The sequence below is a fragment of the Ictalurus punctatus genome, chromosome 21, assembly GCF_001660625.3.
Source record: "Ictalurus punctatus breed USDA103 chromosome 21, Coco_2.0, whole genome shotgun sequence".
Classification (NCBI taxonomy): domain Eukaryota; kingdom Metazoa; phylum Chordata; class Actinopteri; order Siluriformes; family Ictaluridae; genus Ictalurus; species Ictalurus punctatus.
The window spans coordinates 12637333-12662500 of NC_030436.2; the positions used below are offsets into that span (position 1 = coordinate 12637333).

General features: G+C 39.9%; 1 protein-coding gene across 1 annotated transcript in view; it reads left to right on the forward strand.

Moving 5' to 3' along the window:
• The window catches only part of pik3c2b (phosphatidylinositol-4-phosphate 3-kinase, catalytic subunit type 2 beta), a 59959-nt gene that overhangs the window by 2674 nt on the left and 32117 nt on the right, over nucleotides 1-25168 (forward strand). Inside the window, exons 2-11 of the mRNA XM_017450338.3 lie at nucleotides 6208-7068; nucleotides 7329-7429; nucleotides 9028-9188; nucleotides 14211-14331; nucleotides 16701-16812; nucleotides 19745-19824; nucleotides 20150-20213; nucleotides 21416-21562; nucleotides 21870-21903; nucleotides 24078-24273. Coding sequence (XP_017305827.2) covers nucleotides 6310-7068; nucleotides 7329-7429; nucleotides 9028-9188; nucleotides 14211-14331; nucleotides 16701-16812; nucleotides 19745-19824; nucleotides 20150-20213; nucleotides 21416-21562; nucleotides 21870-21903; nucleotides 24078-24273 — 1775 coding nt within the window. The 5' untranslated portion in view covers nucleotides 6208-6309. The remainder of the gene's footprint in view (nucleotides 1-6207; nucleotides 7069-7328; nucleotides 7430-9027; nucleotides 9189-14210; nucleotides 14332-16700; nucleotides 16813-19744; nucleotides 19825-20149; nucleotides 20214-21415; nucleotides 21563-21869; nucleotides 21904-24077; nucleotides 24274-25168) is intronic.

Here is a 25168-nt window from a genome sequence, read left to right on the forward strand (position 1 = left end):
TTATATCTCGGTGGGGGATTGATTCCAGGGTCCCAGGGCTGGAACAATGCAGACTCCGCCCTTGTTCCCACCCCTCCTCTCGCTCCTGCATCCCTGCAGCCAAAAAGCCTTGGTGCTCAGAATGGGGAGATGATGGGAGAATCACACTCCTGGGAAAAGGAGACCAGGCACAGAGATGCTGTTTGGAAGTAGATGTCGCGTGTACATAGCGCTATGGATCCATCTGTTGATGTCTGGACTGCCTGTTTACAAACATTTTCTGGGTTGTGAATCTCCTTTCAGTCCTTTGAGCCTGATAATCTCTGTAATCTGATCCGCCCGTCATATCTCTCTGGTAGTCGACTCTCCTACCTGTGACTGAGATTAGCCCTGTTCATGGTTGAATCAGGTCTGACTTTCATATACTGTGGAGGCCTTGTATCTGTGCATCTTTGTATGCACGCATATGTTCAGCTGCTCTCAAATGGGAAAAACAGGTGCTAAATAGAGTGGTTGACAAAAAGCCAAAAGAGAGCTAATCTCAGAGGAGTCAGTGTAGCCCACTGTTCGTAGGCTTAGCAGTTCTTTAAGACTTTATTCAGACCCCTCTTAAAGTGGCATTAACCCCAGAAGCACATGTGCTCATAAATTTTGGGGGTGCACATAAAAGAGGTCAAAGTATGGAGCGCTTGAGGAACGTGTGTCACATGTCTGTTTCATTTTCTTTTTCTCCACTCATCTCCTGCAATCTGTCCCTGTTGTTTGGAGGACTGTGCGCAGAAGTGTGTGAGAATTTCCTGCGCATTGTTATGAGCAGAGGGGAAAACCCCAGTGCCAGTCTTGTTGTCAGTGCAGGTCAAAGCCGAGGTCAAGCCGAGAAGGAATTCCCATATATATGTACATATGGCAATAAATTACTCCATCTCATTCTAATCATGTAGCGCTGCTATAGAAGCTGGAGGTTGAGCGGTTAAATATGGCATCAAAACAAGTCCTTTATATTCCAAGTACTTTGCTAATCCGATTTACCAAGTCACGGCCAGTTAAAATCTGGTCGTTTTGAACAGGTTTAATTTTATGCATGTGCAGGAATTCGCTTGTACTCTTTAGAGAGTGGGAAGCGATGTGGAGAATGCTGCTCAGAAAAGTCAAGAAGTTGCTGACATTACCAGAATTTTAATACAAGCATTGTTGCTTTGTATTCAGTGGGGGAAATAAGTATTAGGTGTGTCAACACTTTTTTTTCCCCAGTAAATTCTAAAAAAAATATTTCCAATGATGCCATTCACATGGAATTTTCCCCATACATCAGTATTAACTCAAGAAATCTGCAAATGTAAAGAATTCACAACATTATAGTCCATAAATAAAGTTATGTGTAGTAAAGTGGAATGACACAGGAAAAAAGTATTGAACACGCTAACTGAAATGTATTTAATATTTAGTGGAGAAGCCTTTGTTTGTAACGACAGCTTCAAGACGCTTCCTGTATGAAAAAATTAATGGGCCGCAGTATTCAGGTGTGTTTTTGGCCCATTCTTCTAAACATATTGTCTTTAAATCTTGTTCAATTGGATTCAAGTCAGGTGATTGACTGGGCCATTCTAACACCTTGATTTTTTTCTCTGAGAGTTTCCTTTGCTATATGCTTTGAATCGTTGTCCTGCTGGAAGGTCTCATCTTCAACATCCTGGTGGATGGCAGCAGATTCTTCTCAAGAATCTCCCAGTAAAGGGCTCCATTCATCGTTCCTTCAATTATATGAAGTCTGCCAGTACCATGCGATGAAAAACAGCCCCACATCATGATGCTTCCACCTCCAAACTTCACTGTTGGTGTAGTGTTTTTAGGGTGATGTGCAATGCCATTTCTTCTCCAAACATGGTGTGTAGTATGACAGCCAAAAAGTTACATTTTGCTATCGTCTGACCAGACTACACTCTCCCAGTATTTCATAAGCTTGTCCAAATGAGTTGTAGCAAACTTTAAACGAGTTTCGACATGCCTTTTCTGTAGTAATGGAGTCTTGCTGGGTGAGCGTGAGCAGTGGAGTGCATTGCCTATTGTTTTCTCTGTGGTGATGTCACCTGCTGCCTCCAAGTGTTTCTGGAGCTCTTTGAGAGGTCCTTGGCTCTTGGGCTACTCTTCTGACTATTCTTCTGACTCCCTGGTCAGAAACCTTACGAGGAGCTTCTGTGTGTTGCTGGTTGATGACAGGGTGATGTTGCTTGCACTTGCAGATAATTACCCCAATGGTGCATACTGGAGGATTCAGACGTTTTGAAATACATCTGTATCTGATTCCATCAATATGCTTTGCGACTATGAGGTTGTAAAGGTCTTGGGAGAGCTCTTTGCTTTTACCCATCATGAGATATTTCGTGTGTGACACCTTGGTAACGAAAAGCCTTTTATAGACCATCAATTTACTAACCCAGCTGATATTAATTTGCACAGATACGGGGTATTTCAGCTGGTTCCTCGCCTTACCTTGCCTTGGAGAACTGTTTTTTCTTAGCATGCCCAATACTTTTTTTCTGTGTCATTCCACTTTATTACGCATAACTATATTTATGGACTTTAATGTTGTGAATTCTTTATATTTCCAGATTTCTTGAGTTAATACCAAAGTCTGGTGAAAATTTCATGTGAATAGCCCCATTGGAAATATATTTACTGGAAAAAAAAAAGTTTTCCTGTTCAGTACTCCCCCGGCACCGTATTTTGTCATTTTCCTGCATCTGGTCCACCACCTGTTCTAACCAATTAGCTATTGAACAGGCCCTTCCAGATTTAGTGCAGGTGAAATAGAGAACTGGAGGAATTCAGGGTAATAGGGTCCAGTAATGCAAATAAATAGAAAGATGCCGGAAAACCTGCAGATCTGCATGTTGGTTATTATAAGGGTTGGTTGGCCTTGCTAAATAAAACAGTGTTCGTTAATTACGATTTGTAAAATTCAGGTTACGTTTACATGGGAATTATGTACTAAAAACGGAAAAGTTTTTGAAAAGTTTTGCATACAAATGACAACGTTGTCAAAGCGATCCCCATTCACACGTATCCGTGAAAACGACCAGAAACGCTGTATTATGCATGCCAGGCCAGTAGTTGGCGACGTCACTTCGTAAAGAAACGCTGTGTGCCTGCTCACATAAGCATCCATGTCAACATGTCTGCCATATTGATCCGGGCAAGACTGCCCTATGAACAAATACAAGTAAACAGAGGAGCTGTGGTTTTTCTGGATAAAAAGCACAATAACGTTTACATTTCTCAAACAATTTCAATGGTTTATGATGTACGTGGAGTGCAAAAAAAGTTCTGTCTTCAGTTATTTAGAATCTCGATAGTTATTATATAATTATAAAATTATTCATGGTCGTCATAAGGAGTTGTGGAAACTCGCGCTTGAGCATATAGATGTGGCTTATTTTTCTTGGTTGATAAATGCTGAGACGTCTCCAATGTAATGTACATGAAATGTGCATAAAGTTTTCATTGTAGAAATGGATTTTTCTGTCTTCAGCCCCATCTTTTAGCTTTTCTTGTGATCCAGGTCAGAATTCTGTTAAACAGCGTGTTCATTTTTAAATACACTGGCAGTCAGTCTGCTTTCTATATTTTATTAGCAATAAAATGGTAGATATACTCCAAAACGGACAGTTACAAAGATAATTATAAGATTTGGAATACCCCTTGTTGGCGTAGATTTGGGTTAATAATTTGTAATAAATGTGTCTCCGCTGGTCGTAGTAGTGATGCAGTAAATCTACACTTTGCTGGAGAAGTGTCAATAAACTCACACTCTTGAGAAGCACAAACACAGTCCTGTAGTTTTGAATGTCTCGCGCATTGTTTTGAAGTACTCGCACGCGTACCTATAGCCTGAACACGTAATACACGCACGCATAACGTCATCGTTTACACAGAGACGATAACGGCATCGTTTTCAAAAACTTGCACTTTGAAAACCGTTTTCAAAAGATTACGTTTTCAAAAACTTGCACTTTTCAGAAGTTTGCGTTTTCAGATCCCAAAAATGCCGTTGTCATGTAAACAAACAGCCAACCGCATAAAAAGGTTTCCGTTTTTAGTTGAAAACGTTGTCGTGTAAACTGCCCCGCAGTTTGTCCCATTTAAGGCCTTGCAGGTCATGTATTTGAATATTGAAATTTGTTCTTCAGCCCTAGTCTGAATCTTGTGCTTTACAGCAGGTGTCTGTGATTTTTAGAAGACTAAAAAGATGACTTCGTGTACTCTCTTGTAATATGTGATGTTCTTCCAGATCACATTTCAGATTGTTTGTCAGTAACATATCTCTCAGAGAAACTTTTGAGTTCTGGTGACTGTCCAGGGGGAAAAAGAACAATGATTTGTACTACTGACCTTCAGTCAGAAGAGGCTGGTTTATAGTTCGGCATTGAAGCATATTTGTGTATTTGCGTCACGGTGCAGACAAGATGATTATGGGTAAGCACTACATGCAGAGGAACGTCGATGGACTGAAGTGCGGTCCTTCAACATAATAACATCATGTAGCGTATATCTGCAATGCTATGTCGAGCCCATATGACAAAAGGCGGATACTTTTTACCATTACATGCTTGCTTAGCATCACATCAACACATGAAAAGGTACACACTACACATGGTGTTATATTAATCGTGGACAATTAAATACAGTGCACATGGATTTAAAAGCTAGGACTTCAAACTTACCATCTCGTATTATGTTGCATACGATGTTCTCATCTAGTCACTCTTTGTATTCAGTGGAAGCTTTCGTGTTGTGTGCGTGCTCGCTGTTGCATGTGACAGACAGCCTTGTGTCTGAGGTTGTGAGGGCTCACAACCTCAAGACTGTCTGACCCTGTACCCGCCTTAAGACTTTGTTGCGCAACGGGGTTTTGTTGTGTGTGACATTACTTAACGTCATGTTAAAAAGCAGATGATGACTGGGCATATTACTGTCTGTCGAATGCTCACTTTACCTCTGAGTGGGTGTTTTTTTTTGGCCAGAATTAGGAAGATTGCACTTTATGGCGTCAAAAATCTGTCTTCTCACATATCGGGAGGATTTATAGAAGAAAGTGGCCTGGTCTGATGAAACACCTTTTCTTTTACATCATGTGGATGGCCAGGTGCGTGTGTGTCGCTTACCTGGGGAAGACATGGCACCAGGATGCACTATGGGAAGAAGGCAAGCTGGCGGAGGAAGTGTGTTGCTCTGGACAATGTTCTGCTTGGATTTTGGATTGCTGATTCCACTGATATAAGTTGGCGTTTGGGTCGGATGTGTTAATTTCACAAAGCAAAGACCTCTAACATCTTAAATATTTTCTCAGTATTTCAGTACAAACTGATTTGGGGCTTGTGAGGTTGCACTACAGCTAAAGCTTTGGACCATGTTTGAAATCACAGGGTGACCTGGAACCCCAGAACCTCCATGTTAAGCTTGTGGGCCTGCTGTCTAATTTAGCTAATGTTGTTGATTAATAAAGTCTCCAGTATTATGCTATATTTCGAATGGTGTGGCGTTTTCAAATTGCTTGTTCATGTATATTCGTAGTTCCTATAAATGTACTGTAAGGGTAGAGGTATAGAGGTCTTACGTGATTCTAGTAATTTAGCCATTCTTGACATATAAAACAGTTGATTATTCTACATAGATTGTGTAGGACAGTTACTCATGTTGATTAATTGATTCTGGGCTATAAATGAACAATCAACATTTCATCCATTTCATTCATCCAAGCTACATTCTTACACATTCATAAAGAACCCAGTGACCTCCTAGAGTCTGACTGTTCTGTAGTTTTTCTGGGGCCTGGATGATGACTCCCTGCTTTGCTGCCTGCAGAGTGCTGATGGCCATGTTCAGCCTACAAGAGGCTTTTGCTGAGCAAGCAAAGATAATTGGAGCCAGATGACTGTCCTGCTAAAACAAAATCCATCTGGGGTTCTCTTTGGATAAAATGCCGCTGTTGTCTTTGATTCAAATGGAGCATAAATTTCAAGGCGTTTGTGTGTATTTAATTAGTTGTGTGTGTAGTTTGTTGGTCATGTGGCTATTAGACTCCCATGTAATGAGGTATATGTGTTATACGTGGTGAGCACTTCCTGTTATGGACGAGGTATGTAATGCCAGGCTAAATTACGTGTTCTAGACAAAGGGATGTGAATAGTCAACTGTTAATATCCTTTTTGCTCTCCTATCTCTCAACAGGGCTCAATGGTTCTGCTGTGGATTTCATAGAGGCCTTTTCTCCCTCCAAATCCCCTTATTTTTTTAACCACCCAGCATAGGGGCATCGCTCCCTACAGGATCATGTCTGCAGCACAGACACAGAATGACAACGAGCAGCGCTGGAGCTGCCTGGAGTCTCTGGGTCTAAGTCCCAGAGAGCTGGTACTGGCTGAGGCTTTGCAGATGGAGTATGATGCACTCTCTCGACTTAAACAGGACAAAGATCCCAGTGGTAGTGGGGAGTGTGAGAGAGGCAAGACCATGCCATCCAGAAATACACAATCTAGACGTATCCCCAGCCCACCTGGGACAAACTTGCGCCAAGGGCTATCAGGGTCTGATCCAATTCTCAACCTCATCCAGCCTGGAGTTTCCAGCCCATCTAGATCGAATGTAGATCCGCATAGCTATAGCAAGGAGCCCCTCTATATCCTGGAGAATCCTGGAAAGAATGATTATGAGTGGATGACTGAAGGGCCTTCAAAGGGGTTGCCACCCCCAGATGAACCTCCTCCAGCGATTCCACCAAGGAATCCAATACCTCCACCAGAGTCGTTCCACCTCTGCAGGGGTTCAGCTCCCAGAGATGTGAACCTGTTCAGCCCTGAGGTGGATCAACCCAAGCTTCCCTCTGGAGAAACTATGAACTATGACAACTTGAACGACTCCCTTATGAGGCTCAGTAGTGGTAGGCAGTCACCTAGGCAACAAAAAGTTAATTCCAACCAATCTGGGAAGCCTGTGGCTCGCAGCAAGACGCTACCCCCTCAGGTGCCACCTCGCACTTACTTGCCTGTGCAAAAGGGTGTCAGAAACAACCGCAGGGTGTCAGTTGATCCGGTATGTACTACAGAGAAATAATGTTTCTAGCAGCAGTGTCAGATTTGGTACCTGATTCGATATTCATATAACAGGTTATAAATGAGATTTACTGGGTTCACTGTTTTGCTAGTTAGGTAAGAGTTAATTGTTAATAAAATCTTCATAATTATAAACACTGGATGTGTAACTCCTTAGACTAATTATTTCTGTAACATATGTATTTTATTGTGAATAGTGGTGCAAGAATTGGGACTGATTTTTATTTTCCTGTCATGCAGGTGTCGCTTCGTTCCAGACTCAATGGTTTTGGCTATGAGCTCTTCCAGGTTTCTGAGGAGCGTGATGAGGAGGTGGCTGCCTTCTGTCATATGCTCGACGTGTGAGTTCTCTATGCTCACGTCATTCATACAACTTGTAAAAGAAAAAAGAATGTTAACATTCAAAATAATATACTACCATGTCAAATGATCACAATCTATGGTTATGTAATATTTTTATATAATCAGTAGGGCTGCAATAACTAACTGATACAATCAATAATAATCAATGATTAAAATAATCGGCAACGAATTTCATTATGGATTAGTTAGGTCTGTGATGTCACTGTGGATAATTCTTGTCAGTGACTACATATCACATTGGAGAAAAACACATTTCTATGAATAAAACTCATCTGAGAAACAGCAGAGGTCACAGCGTAAGCTGCTGTGGGAAAATTTCATGATCCAGGTCGTCCAAAACATGAGTGTTTTATATTAAGCTCTCCAAACAAACTCGTAAGTGTATTAACGTGGCTTGTCATGTGAGATGCTGCGACAGATGCGAGTACTGTTTAATGTGTTCCAGACATGTTTTCTTCAGCGCAGAAATGACACTTGTATCCTTATCTGTAAATGTTAGTTCACACCAGTATTTACATTTTACATAAAGGCTCATCCTGAGAGTGAGTGAGTCTCCATTAAACTTCACTGAATTAGTGCGAGTCCACGCATGTGCGTCAGTCAGACATCGCGCAGTAGAAAGGAAGTGCAATAACTCTGACTAAAATATTGATTTTTGATCAAATATGTAGTTTGATGTTGTATTTAGTAATATTTAGAAACAAAAGTAATTGGCTTTTTATGAGAGCAGTAACTGTAATGGGGTTAGAACATGTAATGGTATATAAATGTACGAAGTGTCATATATTTACAGAAAAAAAGTAACATGTTCAGGTGTTCAGATGAGTCAATGTGTGTTACTGCAGAACATTCAACCTCTTACCAGTTAACACTTGGTTTGTTCAGATTTTTTTGCATTTTTGATAGTGATTTAACTTCTGTGGACAATCAGTTTTTTTTTGTTTGTTTTTTCCAAAATATAATGTTCATATTTTAAAAAATCCTTTGCACAAATGCACAAAAACCTGTCGAATCAAATACCCCTTTCATAGCAAAACAAAATAAACCAGTACATTTTAAGTTGAACTTGAAAGCAGTGAAATCAAAGCTGTGATTTTTTTTTTTGCTTGGAACAAGAAGCCTAACTACCATTTCATTAAACTACCCTTTCAAGAGAATGAAGATGTGGTTACAGTATTACATAGTGAAGACTAAACTGAAACTAGATATACCACATTTGCAGATATAAAAATGTATGGTATCATGTCAGACATAATTTATAGGCTAACATAATAATATAACTGACTACTGATTATCTTGCTTTGCCTTAAAATTTTTTCACATTACTTCCATTTATCAGGTAAACCTAATTCAGTACAAGTTTTTGAAATTGTTCATGATACATTTTACTAATTTTACCGTTTTTTTGAGTGTGCTTTAATTCTTAGTTTCAGTAGGCACTGCCATTTAGATCAGTGATCTTAAATAAAAAAAAAAAGAAGATATTTTTATGCAGCACAGTCAAAGGAATCCTCCTTTAATGATGTCAGCGTTGTCCAGTATGATGTTTTCTGAGTGTAGTGTTTGGTGCGTGCAGGTTGCGCTCGGCTTACCCGTGCACAGACCGCTCTAAGAACGCGGGGTTTGTGTGGAGCCTATGTGTGGCGCAGGAGGAGCTGCAGCAGGGGCTCGGGGTCAGCATAAAGGTCACAGTCATCGGCGAGCACATCCGAGAGCCACTCATCTTCACCTGTGATGGTAAGCCAGAGTGTACTGACATTCAGTATGTTTATAAAATAATGTGATTGTTGACAGAGTAAGGTTTGGTAATTATTCGATCAAAGTTTTGAGTCAGGCAACAATTTAATTTTATTTCTACAGTAACATGTTGGGCTGTAGCATTCCAATTTTCCAATCTATACGTTATGCATGGAATAAAAGACGAAGGAGTATGCCGTTATAGGAAAATAGTCAATGCCTGCGTAGTCTGATGTGGCTCAATGTGAAGTTGAGGGCCATTAATTCCCCAACATTGAATATTTTTCCTATAAAAGCAGTTGTGAAAATAGTTCCAGCCGCAAGGCAAATCACAAGTTTATATCAATTTTCTGGTTCCAATGCACAATCATTTCTATAATAACAGCTTCCACAGCAACGTTTATGGTGGATCCTCCACATAAATAGATTATGATGACGTTTTCTGCGAGCATTTCTGTAAGGAGTCTCCATTGTCAGCACTTTGTAACAGTTAAAGGTAAAGCTGTTCCTTTTAGATTTTAAGGCACAGAGAAGTCTTCAGGAACTAACGTTCGTAAATAAATAAAAGAATTGTTGTGCTATACGAGGATTAAAGCACTTTGAGACCTGCAGTTATTGGAATGTAATCAATGTTGGGGTTGAATGGATCCAGTAGAGCTGTGGGACAAATGGTATAAAATATCATATATTTCCAAGATTCGTTGAGTTATGAATTTCCTGGTTGGTTGGAAGCACAATTAAGTTGGTACTGACTATTAATGAGCCAGCTCTCAAAGTAAATATTTATTTTTAAAGTAGATAAATTGCACATATTACTGTCTCTCTTTTTTTTTTAGGTCCAGAACAGTTTTTCTCTATCTGCTTAAGTTAAGTTCAGGTTCATGCAAAAAAAGATATCCGATTAACAGTTGTTAATCTGAAAAGTGTTGTGAAAAACCTACCTGGCTAAATCCAAGCATGGCTTTAATTTGATTTGATTTATGATCTGTAATGTGTTGTTTACCGGGTAAACTTGAATAACGTGATCGATGTCACTATGAGAATTAGTGTTCATGTAAGTGTGCTCATTGAAGCAGCTCTGGAAAATTTGGTTAGGTGCTGGCCTGGAGAACCCATGCACTGCCATCGTTGCTGTTCTCTACTACTGGCTTGATATCCTCCTGATAATTTGTGTCTGGTGTATTAGATCCCCCAGTAGGCAGCTCAGGAAACCACTGTGATGTGTCAGTTTAATAGGCCTTAGGTTTATGATTTACAAAACTTGTCAAACCGGTTTTTAAAAAATATATTTTTTATATATATATACACACACACGCACACATGCATATCAAAATGTACATAGCTTGAAGAGCTGTGCACCGTCCTACAGTGCCTTGCAAAAGTAATCACCCCCTTGGCATTTTCCCTATTTTGTTGCCTTATAACCCCCTAAGTCAATATTTTGTAGAGCTACCTTTTTCAGCAATTACAGCTGCAAGTCACTTGAGGTATGTCTCTATAAGCTTGGCACATCTAGCCACTGGGGTTTTTGTCCATTCCTCAAGGCAAAACTTCTCCAGCTCCTTCAAGTTGGATGTGTTCTGTTGATGTACAGCAATCCTTAAGTCATACCACAGATTCTCAATTGGATTGAGGTCTGGGTTTTGACTAGGCCATTCCAAGACATTTAAATGTTTTTCCTTTAAACCACTTTGTTGCTTTAGTAGTATGCTTAGGGTAATTGTCCTGCTGGAAGGTGAACCTCCATCCCATTCTCAAATCTCTGGAAGACTGAAAAAGGTTTCCCTCAAGTATTTCCCTGTATTTAGCACCATAAATCATTCCTTCAATTCTGACCAGTTTCCTAGTCCCTGCCGATGAAAAACATCCCCATAGCATGATGCTGCCACCACCATGCTTTACTGTGGGGATGGTGGTTTCGGGGTGATAAGAACTGTTGAGTTACATATCGTTTTCCTTGATGGCCAAAAAGCTAAATTTTAGTCTCATCTGACCATACTACCTTCTTCCATTTGTTTGGGGAGTCTCCCACATACCATTTGGCAAACAGCACATGCTTATTTTTGCTTATATTTTTCTTCAAGCAATTGCTTTCTTCTGGTCACTCTTCCGTAAAGCCCAGCTCTGTGTAATGTACAGCTCAAAGTGGTCCTATGGACAGATACTCCAATCTTTGCTGTGGAGCTTTGCAGCTAATTCAGGTTTAACTTTGGTCTCTTAGTTGCCTCTCTGATTAATGCCCTCCTTGTCTGGTCTGTGATTTTTGGTGGGTGGCTCTCTCTTGGCAGGTTTGTTGTGGTGCCATATATTTTCTATTTTTTAATAATGGATTTAATGGTGCTCCGTGGAATGTTCAAAGTTTTGGATATTTTTATTTATTTATTTATTGTAATTATTTTTTAATAACCCAACCGTGATCTGTACTTCTCCACAACTTTGTCCCTGACCTGTTTGGAGAGCTCCTTGGTCTTCATGGTGCCACTTGCTCAGTGGTGTTGCAGACTCTGGGACTTTTCAGAACAGGTGTAAACTGAGATCATGTGATACTTAGATTGCACACAGGTGGATTTTGTTGAACTAATTATGTGACTTCTGAAGGAAATTGGTTGCACTAGATCTTATTTAGGGGCTTCATAGCAAAAGGGGGAATACATATGCACGCACCACTTTTCCGTTTTTTTTTAAAAATTTTTTTAGAATCTTTAAAAACCAGTTATTGTTTTCATTTCGGTTCACCAATTTGGACTATTTTGTTTATGTCCATTACATGAAATCCCAATAAAAATCCATTTAAATTGCAGGTTATAATGCAGCAAAATAGGGGTGCCAAGGGGGTGATTCCTTGTGCAAGGCACTGTATATATGCAGCAGAAACATTTGGCCAAGACTTGAGAATCTCATCTGATAGACTGCAAGGGCTTTCAGCTCTGAATCCTCTTAATGAAATTACAGTGGAAGGAAAGTGTGCCAGCCATCTGTTTTCAATTAAAATAGCCAACTTTTCATTCAACCCGCTAAAAGGAGCACACACACAAATATGCCTACACAAGCAGAGAGGGCTGGATTAGTTTGAGACCTTCTTATGTGAAAGTCTCATATAAACTAGGGCATATTTACAGAAATACAGAGTACAACAATCAGATCAGCAAGCCTAAAGCATGTTGTTAAATTGATTACAGCTTATTTTGGCAGAGACGCGTCTCTCTGTGAACTTGGTGATCCATCCTCCACCCCCTTCCTGTCAGTGGAGTGTATTTGCTCAGTACACTTCATGAGTCATGCCTGTGTTTATGATTGGAAGGTGGCCCTGCCTGAGTAAGCAGGAACAAACCAAGGAACCTGTACATTCTCTTTTATTTTGCTCATCTCAGACTGTATATCCATGTAATAGGTTTGGCCTTAGAGTTCCATGAGGCGGTTATTATATTTGTATCCGATCAGATGGCCTTTGCTTGATTGTGTAATAATCAATGGGGAAAAGGCACTTGTATTTCTGTTATTTTTAAGAAATTTGTTGGATGTGGGAAAGAGGAAAATGGAGATTTAAAAAAAAAAAAAAGAGAGAGAGAGAAACCTTTATTTCTATCAGTCTAATCGCAGATATAATTGTAAAAAAATAAAATAAAATATGGATGGTCCATTTATTCTTTTTTGTATTTTTGAGTGTAAGATATTTACTGGCTTGTTCCAGATTGCTGGCTAGCAGTTCTGTGTAAATGGAGCAGATGGTTAAGTGTGTGTGGACAGGAAAAGCCATGCTTGTGGCACCAATTGGAAACTTCTATCGATTAAACAGTCTGTATTGCAGACTGGCATAATACACTCACCGTCCACTTTAATAGGAACACCTGTACACCTGCCCATTTATGCCGTTATGTGTATCTGCATGATTTTATGCATTGTGCTGCAGCAACATGACTGAATGATTGGGTAACTGCATAAATAAGGTGTGCTGGTGTTCCAGTTAAAGTGAACGGTGAGTGTATCTCTCTATATACACTCTAATCCCCCAATCAGTTTTTCCTGTCTGTTGATATGATATTGTGCAGTGTTAGAAATCAGACCAATAGAGGTTATGCATTGACGTCACTTTCACACCTGAACACACCCCCTTGGCCGGACTGAGTGGCAAAACGTCCAGCAAAATGGCTGGTTTTAATAGGGGAAACTGCGAAAACGCTAATATAACTCACGAATATCAGCTTAAATTAAAGGCAGTTGGACTCGACAGTGACCCTTACAACTTGCCCAAGAACATGTGGTCCATGGATATTGGCATGTGGCCAGAAATCGGTTCTCCCGACATTTATATGTACCTGATTTCGACATTGTGGAAATACACCAAGCAAAACCTGAAGGCTTACAAAAGCCTTGACGCTTGGTCCTGTCTTCAAGGCAAGATATGTTGGAGCAATTAAAGTTACAAGAACACCAATAAACATTCAGGTTGTATGTGGACAGATATGTACAAATATTTTTATTTTATTATATAATTTTATCTGCCAAACCGTAAGCTAGCTAGTCCTAGTTGTTTTGTAGCGAACACTGCTTCCACTTACTAACGTTATATATTGGTGAAGGTAAAACACAGTCAGAGAATGAATGAGCCCCCATTGAAACCTTGGATAGCTGCAGAGAAGACAGGGACAGTTTAGACAGGCCATTGTAAATGTATGGCAGGACTTGGAAAGACATGTTCGCATGTAGCAGCGCTGATGTTTGCAGTTATATCTTGAGTGAGTATGTGGGATGACGCCTTGTTAGCACAGTCAATCGCACAACAGCTTTTTCCCATTTTAGATGCATTTTTTCTGTGTTTCTGTGTAAAGTACAATAATGCCTCCGCTCAGTCTTTTTGCTACTTAGCGGGCGTGACCACGGCGAGTTCTGGCTTCCGTCACGTCACATGCCTACCCTCTATTGATGAAGCCTTTCCAATTACTGGAAAGACGGCATCGGTATAATCTGAATTATCCAGCTGCCTTAAAACCTCTATTGAAAAATCCTCTTCTGGTTTCTCAGGTTCATCCACCATTGAGCTGCTGATATACCAGACCTTGTGCTATGCCCATGACGACCTGGACCTAATCGATGTGGACGACTACCTGATGAAAGTGTGTGGCCAAGCTGAATATCTCAACAAGTAAGAGCTACAAGTGAACTCCAAGAAGTGGCAGTGCAGCATCTGCAAAACCAGCTTCGTTTTGTGTATTTCAGGAACTTGGCACTGCACTTTCTTTTGTCAGTTTAAAAAAAAAGTGAAAGCATTTGTTAGGGCTGCGCAGTATATTTACTGTTAATAGTTATGGCAACATTGGCCTTGGAATATTGCAGAAGCATGCATTAGAAATGAACTAATTGTTTTGACTGATCTCAGAAGTTCCAGGTATGTTCTCTGATAAAGCATGGTATTGGTGCGATAAAAGCAAAAGATAATAAGAAAAAGAAAAAAGAAAGATGACTGAAATTCCACCTCCACAACTGAAAAAGGATACTCCACCTCCCTATAAATTCCTGCTGCTCATTTTCATTCCTTGAGCTGGAGCTTTCACACTCACCATCTATATGTCACCTTCCTATTATTCGCTAACTCCTACCTAAGATCTTAGTGGGCTTCCTGGCTGTTTAGTGCAAAGTACAGCTGCCCAGATCTCCAGCCTGAGTTCTCGAAGTCCTTCCCACCCAGTTACAGTTTCATAATCACTCTCTACACCAGAAGTATTCAACTAAAATTTGTAAATCTCCAGTTATATGAAATTTCTTGCTTACAAAGGTAAGGAGAATCAGCTATCCTGAGTGAATGATGACAATGATCACCGTTTAATATTTAAGTGAATAGTTTATGGTTATAAATAAGACAATTCGAGGTGGTTATGCTTTGGTCCGTAGTGGCACTTGACTAATGCCAAAGAAACGACGTGCGGTTTGAACTTGATGCGGGAGAATAAATGCATACGTTTCCATCCCTTGTTTTTCTCAACAACTGGAGCTAATCATGAGCTTCCTGTATCTAAATAATGTACGGAAATGGCAGTGGTAGCGCAGTGGTTACAATGGACTGCTGATCGGAAGCTTTTGAGTTCAAGCTGCTCAGTTGTATAAATGAGATAAATGGAAGTCACTCTGGATAAGGGCATCTGCCAAATGCTGTAAATAAATGAATAAATAAATAATGCTAGTGATTGCCTGCAACATGCCACAACAGAAGATCTACAAATGGTGCAGTGGTTTAGAGTTGCTGAATGATGTTGCTGAAAGTTTGGCACCAGGCCATGCAGAGGCCTCCTGTAATGCCATTCCATTGCCATCATGGCACCCAGACCTCTCTATTTCCCCCCCTCCCCTGTGGCTATAATGCCCACCTCACACTGGGCACAGAGGCCTGGGCATCCAGCCCAGATCTCACTCAATGTTTAAAAAAAAAAAAAAAACACACAAAAGTATGTGTACTGGGTCAGTCATGAAAAGTAGTTCCTAGACAATGTAACAAGTGACGTGTTATATAGGCAGTTTCTTTCCTTGACAGTGTTTGCTGCCAGCACTGTGGCCGGAAGAAGGGGGGATTCTGAAAGAAAAGCGCCTGCTTAGTGGTTTGTGGTACCAATAGTCGTCATTCAACTAAGAGCCCCTCAGAAGAAAAAAAAACATAAAAAAAAAAACTTGCTGTGCTTATTTCTGTGGTTGCATAAAACCACAGTGGGTTTCCTCGAAAATGCGACAACCTCTATCCAGCGTGTAATTCTTAATGTGTTCATATTTGCTCTGATTGGCTGGTAGGCCGACCAGTGTGGTTGAGAGCAATGCCTGACTGAAATGTATTACACAACTTAACAGCAACGTAAATCAACCTGTCATAGTGCATAGAGTACAATAGCAAGTGGTATGTGTGACTGTGTGTAAGAGTTGGATGTTTTTGCTAAGGGCGCAGCTGGCCGGAAATGTGTCTCGTCACGATAACCTTGAACTTGTGCAAAGTGGGAGGGACTTCCTCTGTGTAGCACTGTTATTCCACCAGTGTTGACGACAGAATCAAGTAGCCTGCTTTTTAATGAGATTAAACAATAAATCATGGTGTTAACTGCTGGCAGTAACTAACAGTGGAATGCAGAAAAACGTCAGCGATTGTTAAATGTTATAGTTCAGTGGCTATGGATGGGGGAAATAGGTTGTGGTTTTCGAAACAACACAGATAAAATCATATTTCAACTTCACTCATTTGAATGGCAAATCAAGTTCTTGTCAAAGCCAAACATAGTGCAAATTTATTTGTGTTTATTAGGATGACAGTATGGTTTTAAAAAATACACTAATAATTGTTTCAGTTTGTGACTTTTCCCTGCAAATGTTTCATATGATTTTTAGGTATCACAAGGGACACACAAAGATTCAAAGAGCTTTTTTGCCTCCCCCTCGTGCTCTCTCTCTGTCTCTCTCTCTCTCTCTCTCTCTCTCTCTCTCTCTCTCTCTCTCTCTCTCTCTCTCCCTCCCTCTCCCTCTCTCCCTCTCCCTCAGCTCTCAGACCTTGGCTGGGCTTGAATACATCCAGCAGTGTCTGAAGTTTGATTGGGACATCAAGCTTTTCCTCACTAAGAGAAGCTCTGTTAATATGGAGTTAGCCCGCACTGTGAGTACCACAACACAGCACATTTTCTTGAGACCTGAGTTTGCACAAGAGCCATCACAGTATTGAAAACATAGAGTAGGGAAGGGAATGGGAACTCCCTGTAAGGGGTGGGTGGGTTGGGGGGGTATTGTTGCCCCCGTCCCAACTTTTTTGAGATGTGTTGCAGCCATCAAATTCAAAATGACCTTTTTTTTTTTTTCTTAAAATGGTACAATGACTCATTTTAACATGTTATGCTTTCTATGTTCTATTGTGAATATCATATGGGTTTATGAGATTTGCAAATCCATCGCATTCTGTTTTTATTTACATCTTACACAGCGTCCCAAATTTTTTGCAATCGGGGTTGTAGAGCAGAACCGATAGCCACTCGGGCCTGTAAATGTAAAAGTGCTGTTAAAGTAGCTTTTTACTTGCAAACAAAAACATGCTTTCACGGTGGCATGTATGTTGTCCCCCACTTTGCATGTTAAATGTGCAGAGCTGGGAAATAACGTTATTACTTGCATATTACCACAAATAACTTTCAAATGACAACTTCTAAGGTACCATGACCGCAGCATTACTCTCTCCAATTCTTTTTTTCTTCATGGTGTAATAGAGATTGTGTTGTTACAGAAACAAGACAGGACAATATAAAAGTAAAATATAGTATTAGCCGCTTCAAGATAAACTCAAACTCAGGAAATACATAAGTGGTATGTCAGAGAGAGGTCCGTAATATTGCTTTATTACATTAATTCTAAGACAATCATAATGTATAATAACAAGTATTTATAATGGTAACCCAAGTGTTTGCTTGCTGAAATGATCAGATGTGTAATGACAATGAAACGTAAAGCACACGATTGTCAATGCACCAGAAGACACAAAAACAATATAGGGTAAAATGTGCTAACTATATATAGCTTGCTCATTTAACCGTGCTGTTTTGATGGTAGACCTTATATATCAGGGTGCATAGACTGCTTAAACCTTCCACATGGTGTTTTGTGATTAGATATAGATAGGCAGCTGTGCTATACTGGACAAATGTTACATGTGTGTGTATATATGTCAGAGTTTCCATTAGCTAGTAAATTTTTTTATTTTATTTTATTTTTTTTTTGACAGTTAAAAGTTCAAAATGTCCGATAAAATAAAAAATTGTCAGACATAATGTCCGTTAAAAATAATAACACAGTCCGTTCACAATTACACATCTAAATAAGGTCTCTGCACAAATATTTTTCTCAAGTTTCTCCTGTAACGTGTACTCGGATATATTTCAATTGATTTGATTTGACCTGTCATTATTATATTGCTGTAACACTTCTAGGTTGGGTCGGGAATAAGGAGGCAGACTGATTACAACTCAGTCTTGGGCCTTTTTATTCTCTCTATTTTTACTTTCGCTTTTTAGCGGACTCATTCAAACACACACACACACACACACACACATCTCTGTGATGGTTGGCTCTCTATCTCACTCATGCTCGTCACTGAAAGCACAGACAGACACACACAAATAAACTCTGGCTAATCCAGCACAGGTGAGTAGGCATTGCCTGCCAGTTCGGCCCACCTCCTCTTCGTGCACAGCTGATGCTCGACCACGCCCCTCAGCGACAATCGTAGATACCGTGCATAGTCCAAAATGTTAGTGTGTATGGTTTTTTTTTTTGTTTGTCTGCAACCAGTTGCTCAGACAGACTAGCTTGTTCACAGTTTCATATAATATAGCTGACCTCTTCTTCTGCAGTAGCCAAGTACCTTTTTGTTATATGGGCCAGCTTACCATATGTACCTGCTTGTGATGACCACTACTGTAGTGGACATGTTTCTATTCTGTCACTCTCTAGAGGTACAAGGCACCAGTACCTCATCAGACTCTGACTCTGATCCCATCATTAGGAGGGCCATCTTCGTTTGCTGTGTCCTTATCGCACAAAGCTAGATAACCATCCGTGCTGTGATAATGGAAAGAAGTTGGGGTCAAACTTGATCAAATAATTAATTGTTGGCTTTTTTAACATATTTAGCAGAAATTACTTCTTGTAGGTGGGTTTTCATAATTGTCCACCAGGCTTGCTAGAATGTTTGACGACTCTTCCATGCAATATTCTTTCAGTTGCAAGATGTTTGAGCATTTTCTAGCATGTACTACCCCTTTCAAATCCCCCCACAACATTTCAATGGGATTAAAATCCAGGCCTTGTCTAGACCATTCCATTACCCTTCATTTCTTCTATTTTAGCCATTCATTAGTGTGCCTAGGATCATTATCCTGTTGAAAGGGTCCACTTTCAGTTCAACTTCAACTTTCGTACAGATGGCCTCACGTTATCTGACAACACTCTTTGATATGATGCAGAATTCATTCATAGTTGATACAATAAATGCAAGTTGTCCAGTCCCTGAGGCAGCGAAGTAACTCAAAACCACAACATTTCCACTACCGTGCTTCACAGTTGGTATGAGGTGCTTCTCCTGAAAAGCTGTCTTTGATCATTGCCAAACATGTCCGCTGTTACTGTGGTCAAACAACTCTAGCTTTGATTCGTCTGTCCAGAGCACATTATTCCGAAGGTCTGGTCTTTGCCTATATGCTCACTGGCAAACTGTAGTCTTGAAAATTTGTCAAATATGTGAAATCCCTTTCTGATTGTAATTGCATGCACTTTGACACCAACAGTTGCGAGACTTACTAGCAGATCCTGTGATGAAATTTTGGGGTTCAAAATGTCAATTTTATGTGTGATTGGATAGTGTATCAACTTTATAAATAGGCACTGAGGTGCTTAGAAAAAAAATAAAATAAAAAAAAGCCAACAATTTCCATAGGGTGTACTTATTTTTTTCACATGACGTTGTGTATATATAATATATAAGCAGATTTTAGAAGAAAATCTAACGGGTGAATTTTTTTTTTTTTTTTTAACTGTTTCTGCAGGTAGATGACGATGAGATGCTATCTTCCCTGAACCACAACATCTTGCTGCAGGAGAGGCCCATCAAGCAGACTGTGACAAGGTGAGGGAAGGAAGAAGGATCAGTAATAAAAAAATAAAATAAAAATACTTATGGCTCTCCCTAACCCTAAGTGCTCGCCCTATATTCTAGAGATTGCAAAATCTCTCGCTCCCCTGTCAATCACAGTAACACTTGCCTATCATGGGCATCTGTGAGCACATGTATGAGAAAGAGGGCAGATAGCACTTTATACTGAGAGTGTCATCCATGCTATCTAGTGGGTGGGAATTGTCAAATGATCAAATTTGGTAGAAAATGTAAGGGGCTATAGGAGTATAAATGTCATCATTGTACCTAACATTTGACTTTGGTGGGTTTTTCACAGGGAAGCACTAACATTGCTTCTGGACACCTTTCATAATGAGGCAGAGTCTTTCGTATTATCAGAGGTAAGACGAGTTTGGATTCATAACAAAACTCACTGCAGATATCAAATCCTTATGGATCAATTAGAGCAAATCCTATAGAATGAGAATTAGGTGACTCTCTGATTACAGTGGTTTGGTGCAAGTGGAGCTGTTACTATACCCATAGAACTCAAGTCTGCTCAAATCTGATTGGCCAGAAGATGATTAATTTCATAGCAGTGTTTGATACATTATTACATTTCTAAAGTAACAGTTAAAACACAGGTACTCGTATGGCAGACGGTCTACAGAAACGGATAAAAAAAAAAATATATTGTTCATATGGTGTAATTTTCTGTGAGGAGGCATTTATTTAGCATTTTTGGAAGGAGTCTCCAGTGTCAGCACTTTCAGAGATAAAGCTGTTCTTTTAGGTTTTCTTTACACTTCAGGGTGAAGTTCCTCTGTAACATAATCTGCATTTTCTGTCTTCTTTACCTCAAGAGAGGTGAAGGAAGAGGTTGATAAGGAAACTTTTAATATATAATAAATGGTAAATGTGGCAGCTGTGGCTCAGGTGGTAGAGCGGGTTGTCCACTAATCGTAGGGTTGGCGGTTCGATTCCCGGCCCGGGTGACATGTCGAAGTGTCCTTGGGCAAGACACTATATCCCAAGTTTCTCCCGATGGTAAGCTAGCGCCTTGCATGGCAGCTCCTGCTACCATTGGTGTGTAAAGCGCTTTGGATAAAAGCGCTATATAAGTGCGCCATTTACCAATATATAATAAGAGATCATAGAAATTTCACAGTGGTTTACAACATCAAAATGTAAATAGGAACAGAAAAATAGTATAATGTGATCTGTAATTATTTAACAACAACAAAAAAAAAAACAACAAAACTTGGTGTTGGCAAATTGCTGTGATATAAGAGGAATAAAAAAAAAAACTCGGGGACATGCTGTTATTGGAAAATAAGTTGCGATGTCGACAAGGTTTTGGTTTATTTATTTATTTATTTATTTATTTCCAAACAAAGGAGGTTACTGACAAAGTGGTACCCAACAGTATACAAATCAGGATATATAATGAAGGATTTGTATTATAGGTGCCAGTGGTGTGTATGTAATGTATATTGCATTTATATACATGATGAGTAAATCTACCTGCACCTCAACACTTCTAAAAATATTAAACCTCAACAAATATATATCTTTTTTTTTTTCTACTTCTCCCCGTCTACAGGCTGACCTGCAGTTGCACGTGGAGCGCTTGGTTCAGTCCGTCAAGGCTTTGTGCAGCTCGCTTGCTGCTGTGGAAACACCCGACATCACCTCAGCCCTGAATCAGCTGCCTGCTTGCCCTTGCAGACTGCAGCCCAGAGTGCAGAAGGTGAACACACACATGCACACAGACACAAATATAAATACCTGTGGAAAATCCAACATGGATGAGCTACTGGAAAGCAGTGATGTATTGGTCTGCTGAGCTGCACGCTGCACTAGCACCATATTTCTGTTGGAGGCTCTATTATAAACAGCCACGCTGGTGTCGGCACAACGTGCGAACACAGTGTACAGTCGAACATCTTCTCTCATACTGTTAACCTTTTAAAGCCAAAACACTAATGCTGCAGAAATTCCCCCCAGTGCAACAGTCTCATCTGCTTTCTGACTGTCTGTGTGTTTCTGTTTCACAGGATGTGAGCGTGCTGACGAAGAGAGAAAACCGAGGTACAGTTCCCATAATCCCCAGAAGTTTGTGTGTCACGCTTCTGCTGTGACCTGCTTTTTAGAGACAGTATCACTATAGCCATTATTTTCTCGTCACTGCTTAAAAATGAACCTCGCAGTGATCTTTTTTTTTTTATTAATTATTATAGAAATAAAGTTTTTGCACTACTCAATATATTAGCAACATTAGCAATAACTGGGAAATATTCGATTTTTTCCATTATAAACGGTGCCAAATAACGTTTAGTAAAATAAAACAAAAGCATTCCATCAGTTGATCATTTTGAAATTAAGCTTTCCTGTGTGGGAACTGTGGGGGGAAAACAGGAATATGTAGGCGGTCAGATTTAAGAGAACATAGTTTACATAAAAATGCTAACTTTTTCATCAAAACATGATTTAATTGCTTATATTAAGTATGTTTATAATTACTTGTTTCAATTATTTAGAGTGAATGATCAGTTCGGGCCGTTAAATGTTATGCAATTACGTTATGACATCTCGTGAGGATTCTGGCACTGAAGGAAAGAAAGATTGTAACAGTGCAGCAGCACAGCTGTTGCTGTTTCACAATGCCAGCGACCCAGGTTGGATCTTGATCAAATCATGTTGGCGTTACAAAAACAAACTGTGTTGCTGTAACTCAGTTTAATCAAGTGGAGCTGATGTAAGTTCAATCATTGAGCCGTTTAGTTGTTCAGGGTACAAAAAAATTATTACAGGCAAACCAACCGTTAGTATAAGATTAGCTAACTAAGAAAGACTGATTAAAGGCATGTATAATCAGGCCCTAGTGTTATTCACCAACAGAAATTTAGCAAATTAGAAATGTAGCTGTTGCCTTTTATTCAAACTTCCATGTATAGAAGTCATTTGACCTTTTTTGAGTTTAAACGTCTATGTATTATTCTGTGAAGTCTTGTTTCACTGATGATACTTAAATATAATTTTTGGGGGGTTTTTTTGGGTTTTTTTTTTTTTAGGAGTGTTTTTTTTTTTTTTTGTGTGTGTGTGCGGCCATTCGTAGTCAGAGTGTGTTTGTGTGGAAAGACCTCCTGCTGCAAGGACGTCTGTCTTTACTGGGATAAACAGGAAGGATGCATGTCTGGCGTCAGGATGCACACTGTTCACCTTCCTCTTCTGTGCTTTACTCCATAAACATGTGCTGTATCTAAATGAGTCTTTATTTGTCCCAATAAATATGCACAGGATACACGGGTATTAGCCGTGATCAATGAAAATAATAATAATAACAATAATGTGAATGATTTCCTTAATAAATGTGTTATTTCTTTAAATAAATAAAATAAAAAATAATAATAATAATTTAAAAAGTGCTGAATGGGCACAGTGGATGTTGCTGTCTCATAGCAGGGTTCGATCCTGAGCCCTGGTTGTTGTTTATGTACAGTTCTGCATGTTCTCCCTGGGTTCATGTATGTTTTTCACTGTTCTGTTTTTCTCCCCACTGGACTGACTAAACTGCCTCTAGGGGTGTGTGTGAGTGTGTGTGTGAGTGTGTGTGTGAGAGTGAGTGTGAGAGTGAGTGTGAGAGTGAGTGTGAGAGTGAGTGTGAGAGTGAGTGTGAGAGTGAGTGTGAGAGTGAGTGTGAGAGTGAGTGTGAGAGTGAGTGTGAGAGTGAGTGTGAGAGTGAGTGTGAGAGTGAGTGTGAGTGTGAGAGTGAGTGAGAGTGAGTGAGAGTGAGTGAGAGTGAGTGAGAGTGAGTGTGAGTGTGAGTGTGAGTGTGTGTGGAGCCCTGCAATGGACTGGCAACCCATCCTAGTGATTAATTATAATAATGTGCAAAATATACAATTGAGGGAAATTAAGACCAACCTATTTTGTATGTTCTGAAGGGCTTACACACACACACATTCCTTTGGTAACTTAAACCATACAATATAACCATGTTGTGTAATGTTTATTTAGCTACAAAAGTGTAGACTTTTTTTTTCCATCGTTTGTTACATATTTCTTATAAGTATGCACAAACATTTGTGCATAAAGACTAGTTCCAAAAAGTGTATACATGCTGATTTAAAAAAGACTGCTTGAAATCAAACTATGTAGATTTGTGTGTGTTGTGCATCTACATCTTGAGCCAGTTGCAGGCCCATCAGTGTGTTTACATGGAAAAGTCTTTGACCTCTACTCTGTTCATATTCCCTTTCCAGAGAAAATAGTTGAAAGGTTGACAGCTGCCATCTTGGATCTAGTGGAGCTCTACTGCAGCACATTCAACGCCAACTTCCACACGGCTCCACACAGCAGCCGGGCCACAGCACCAATCCAGGAGGCAGGCATGGTGACCAACGTACTGTCCTTCAACATTTATGCTGCCCACCGTGTCCCCATCACCTGGGCCGCCAGGTAACACAAACGCACACCAGCATTCATTAGCATTCCTAAAGCCGAGAAAATCATGTCACAAGCTTGACTGGCTCTTTTATTTAGAGAGGTGTTGATGTTGTGCCTTTCCTTTGTTTTAATGTAAAATAGTATCGAATTCTCGCAAGAGTTGCGATTTTCTCAGGGGGTCAAATTGCTTTTGTGTGTTTTCATGCAATCCTTGAAATTCTACTTGGCTCATTAGTGTATTCCGTGTTGCGATTTGAACAAATTAAATAAAACTTCTATACTTCTTGTTAACTTCTATACTAACGATGTTGGGACACGTGAGTCATTTTAAAATAACACCTCATTAGCAACAGTTGTGATGTTTATAACACATACACAAGGTTTAAATTAATACACACACTGACTATGATGTAGAGACTTCCTGGAAAATCCTCCTCACTGATTTCCAAGTGGGAACCCTAGTAAGTATACTTATTTATTTAAAGCAAAGGAAACAAATCCACAGAGGAAAGCTGGAGATAAAAGCAAACACTGCTCTGATACACTAACATGCATACACACACAGATGTTCTGGGTTGCACATGGGATTACATGGTATTACGAGGTGCAGAGGGAACCCCTGAAAATGACAGCCCTTTTTGCTTCCTCTGAGCCTCTCGGTGTACACACACAGACTTCACTGGGCTGAACATAATACACACACAGTGCTGAGTTCAATGCACACACGTATTGACAATGCATCGTCAGTAGTGCTTGGAAACAAATACTAACCATTGCCATAATCTTCCACACCCCCAGAATGGTTCAGCCCTGCCTTCTCCCCCTCCTACCATGTGAATAGTCTCTTCCACCCATTGCCCGGGATGGACCAATGTCCTTTGTCTCGCTCTGAAACTGATGCTGTTTG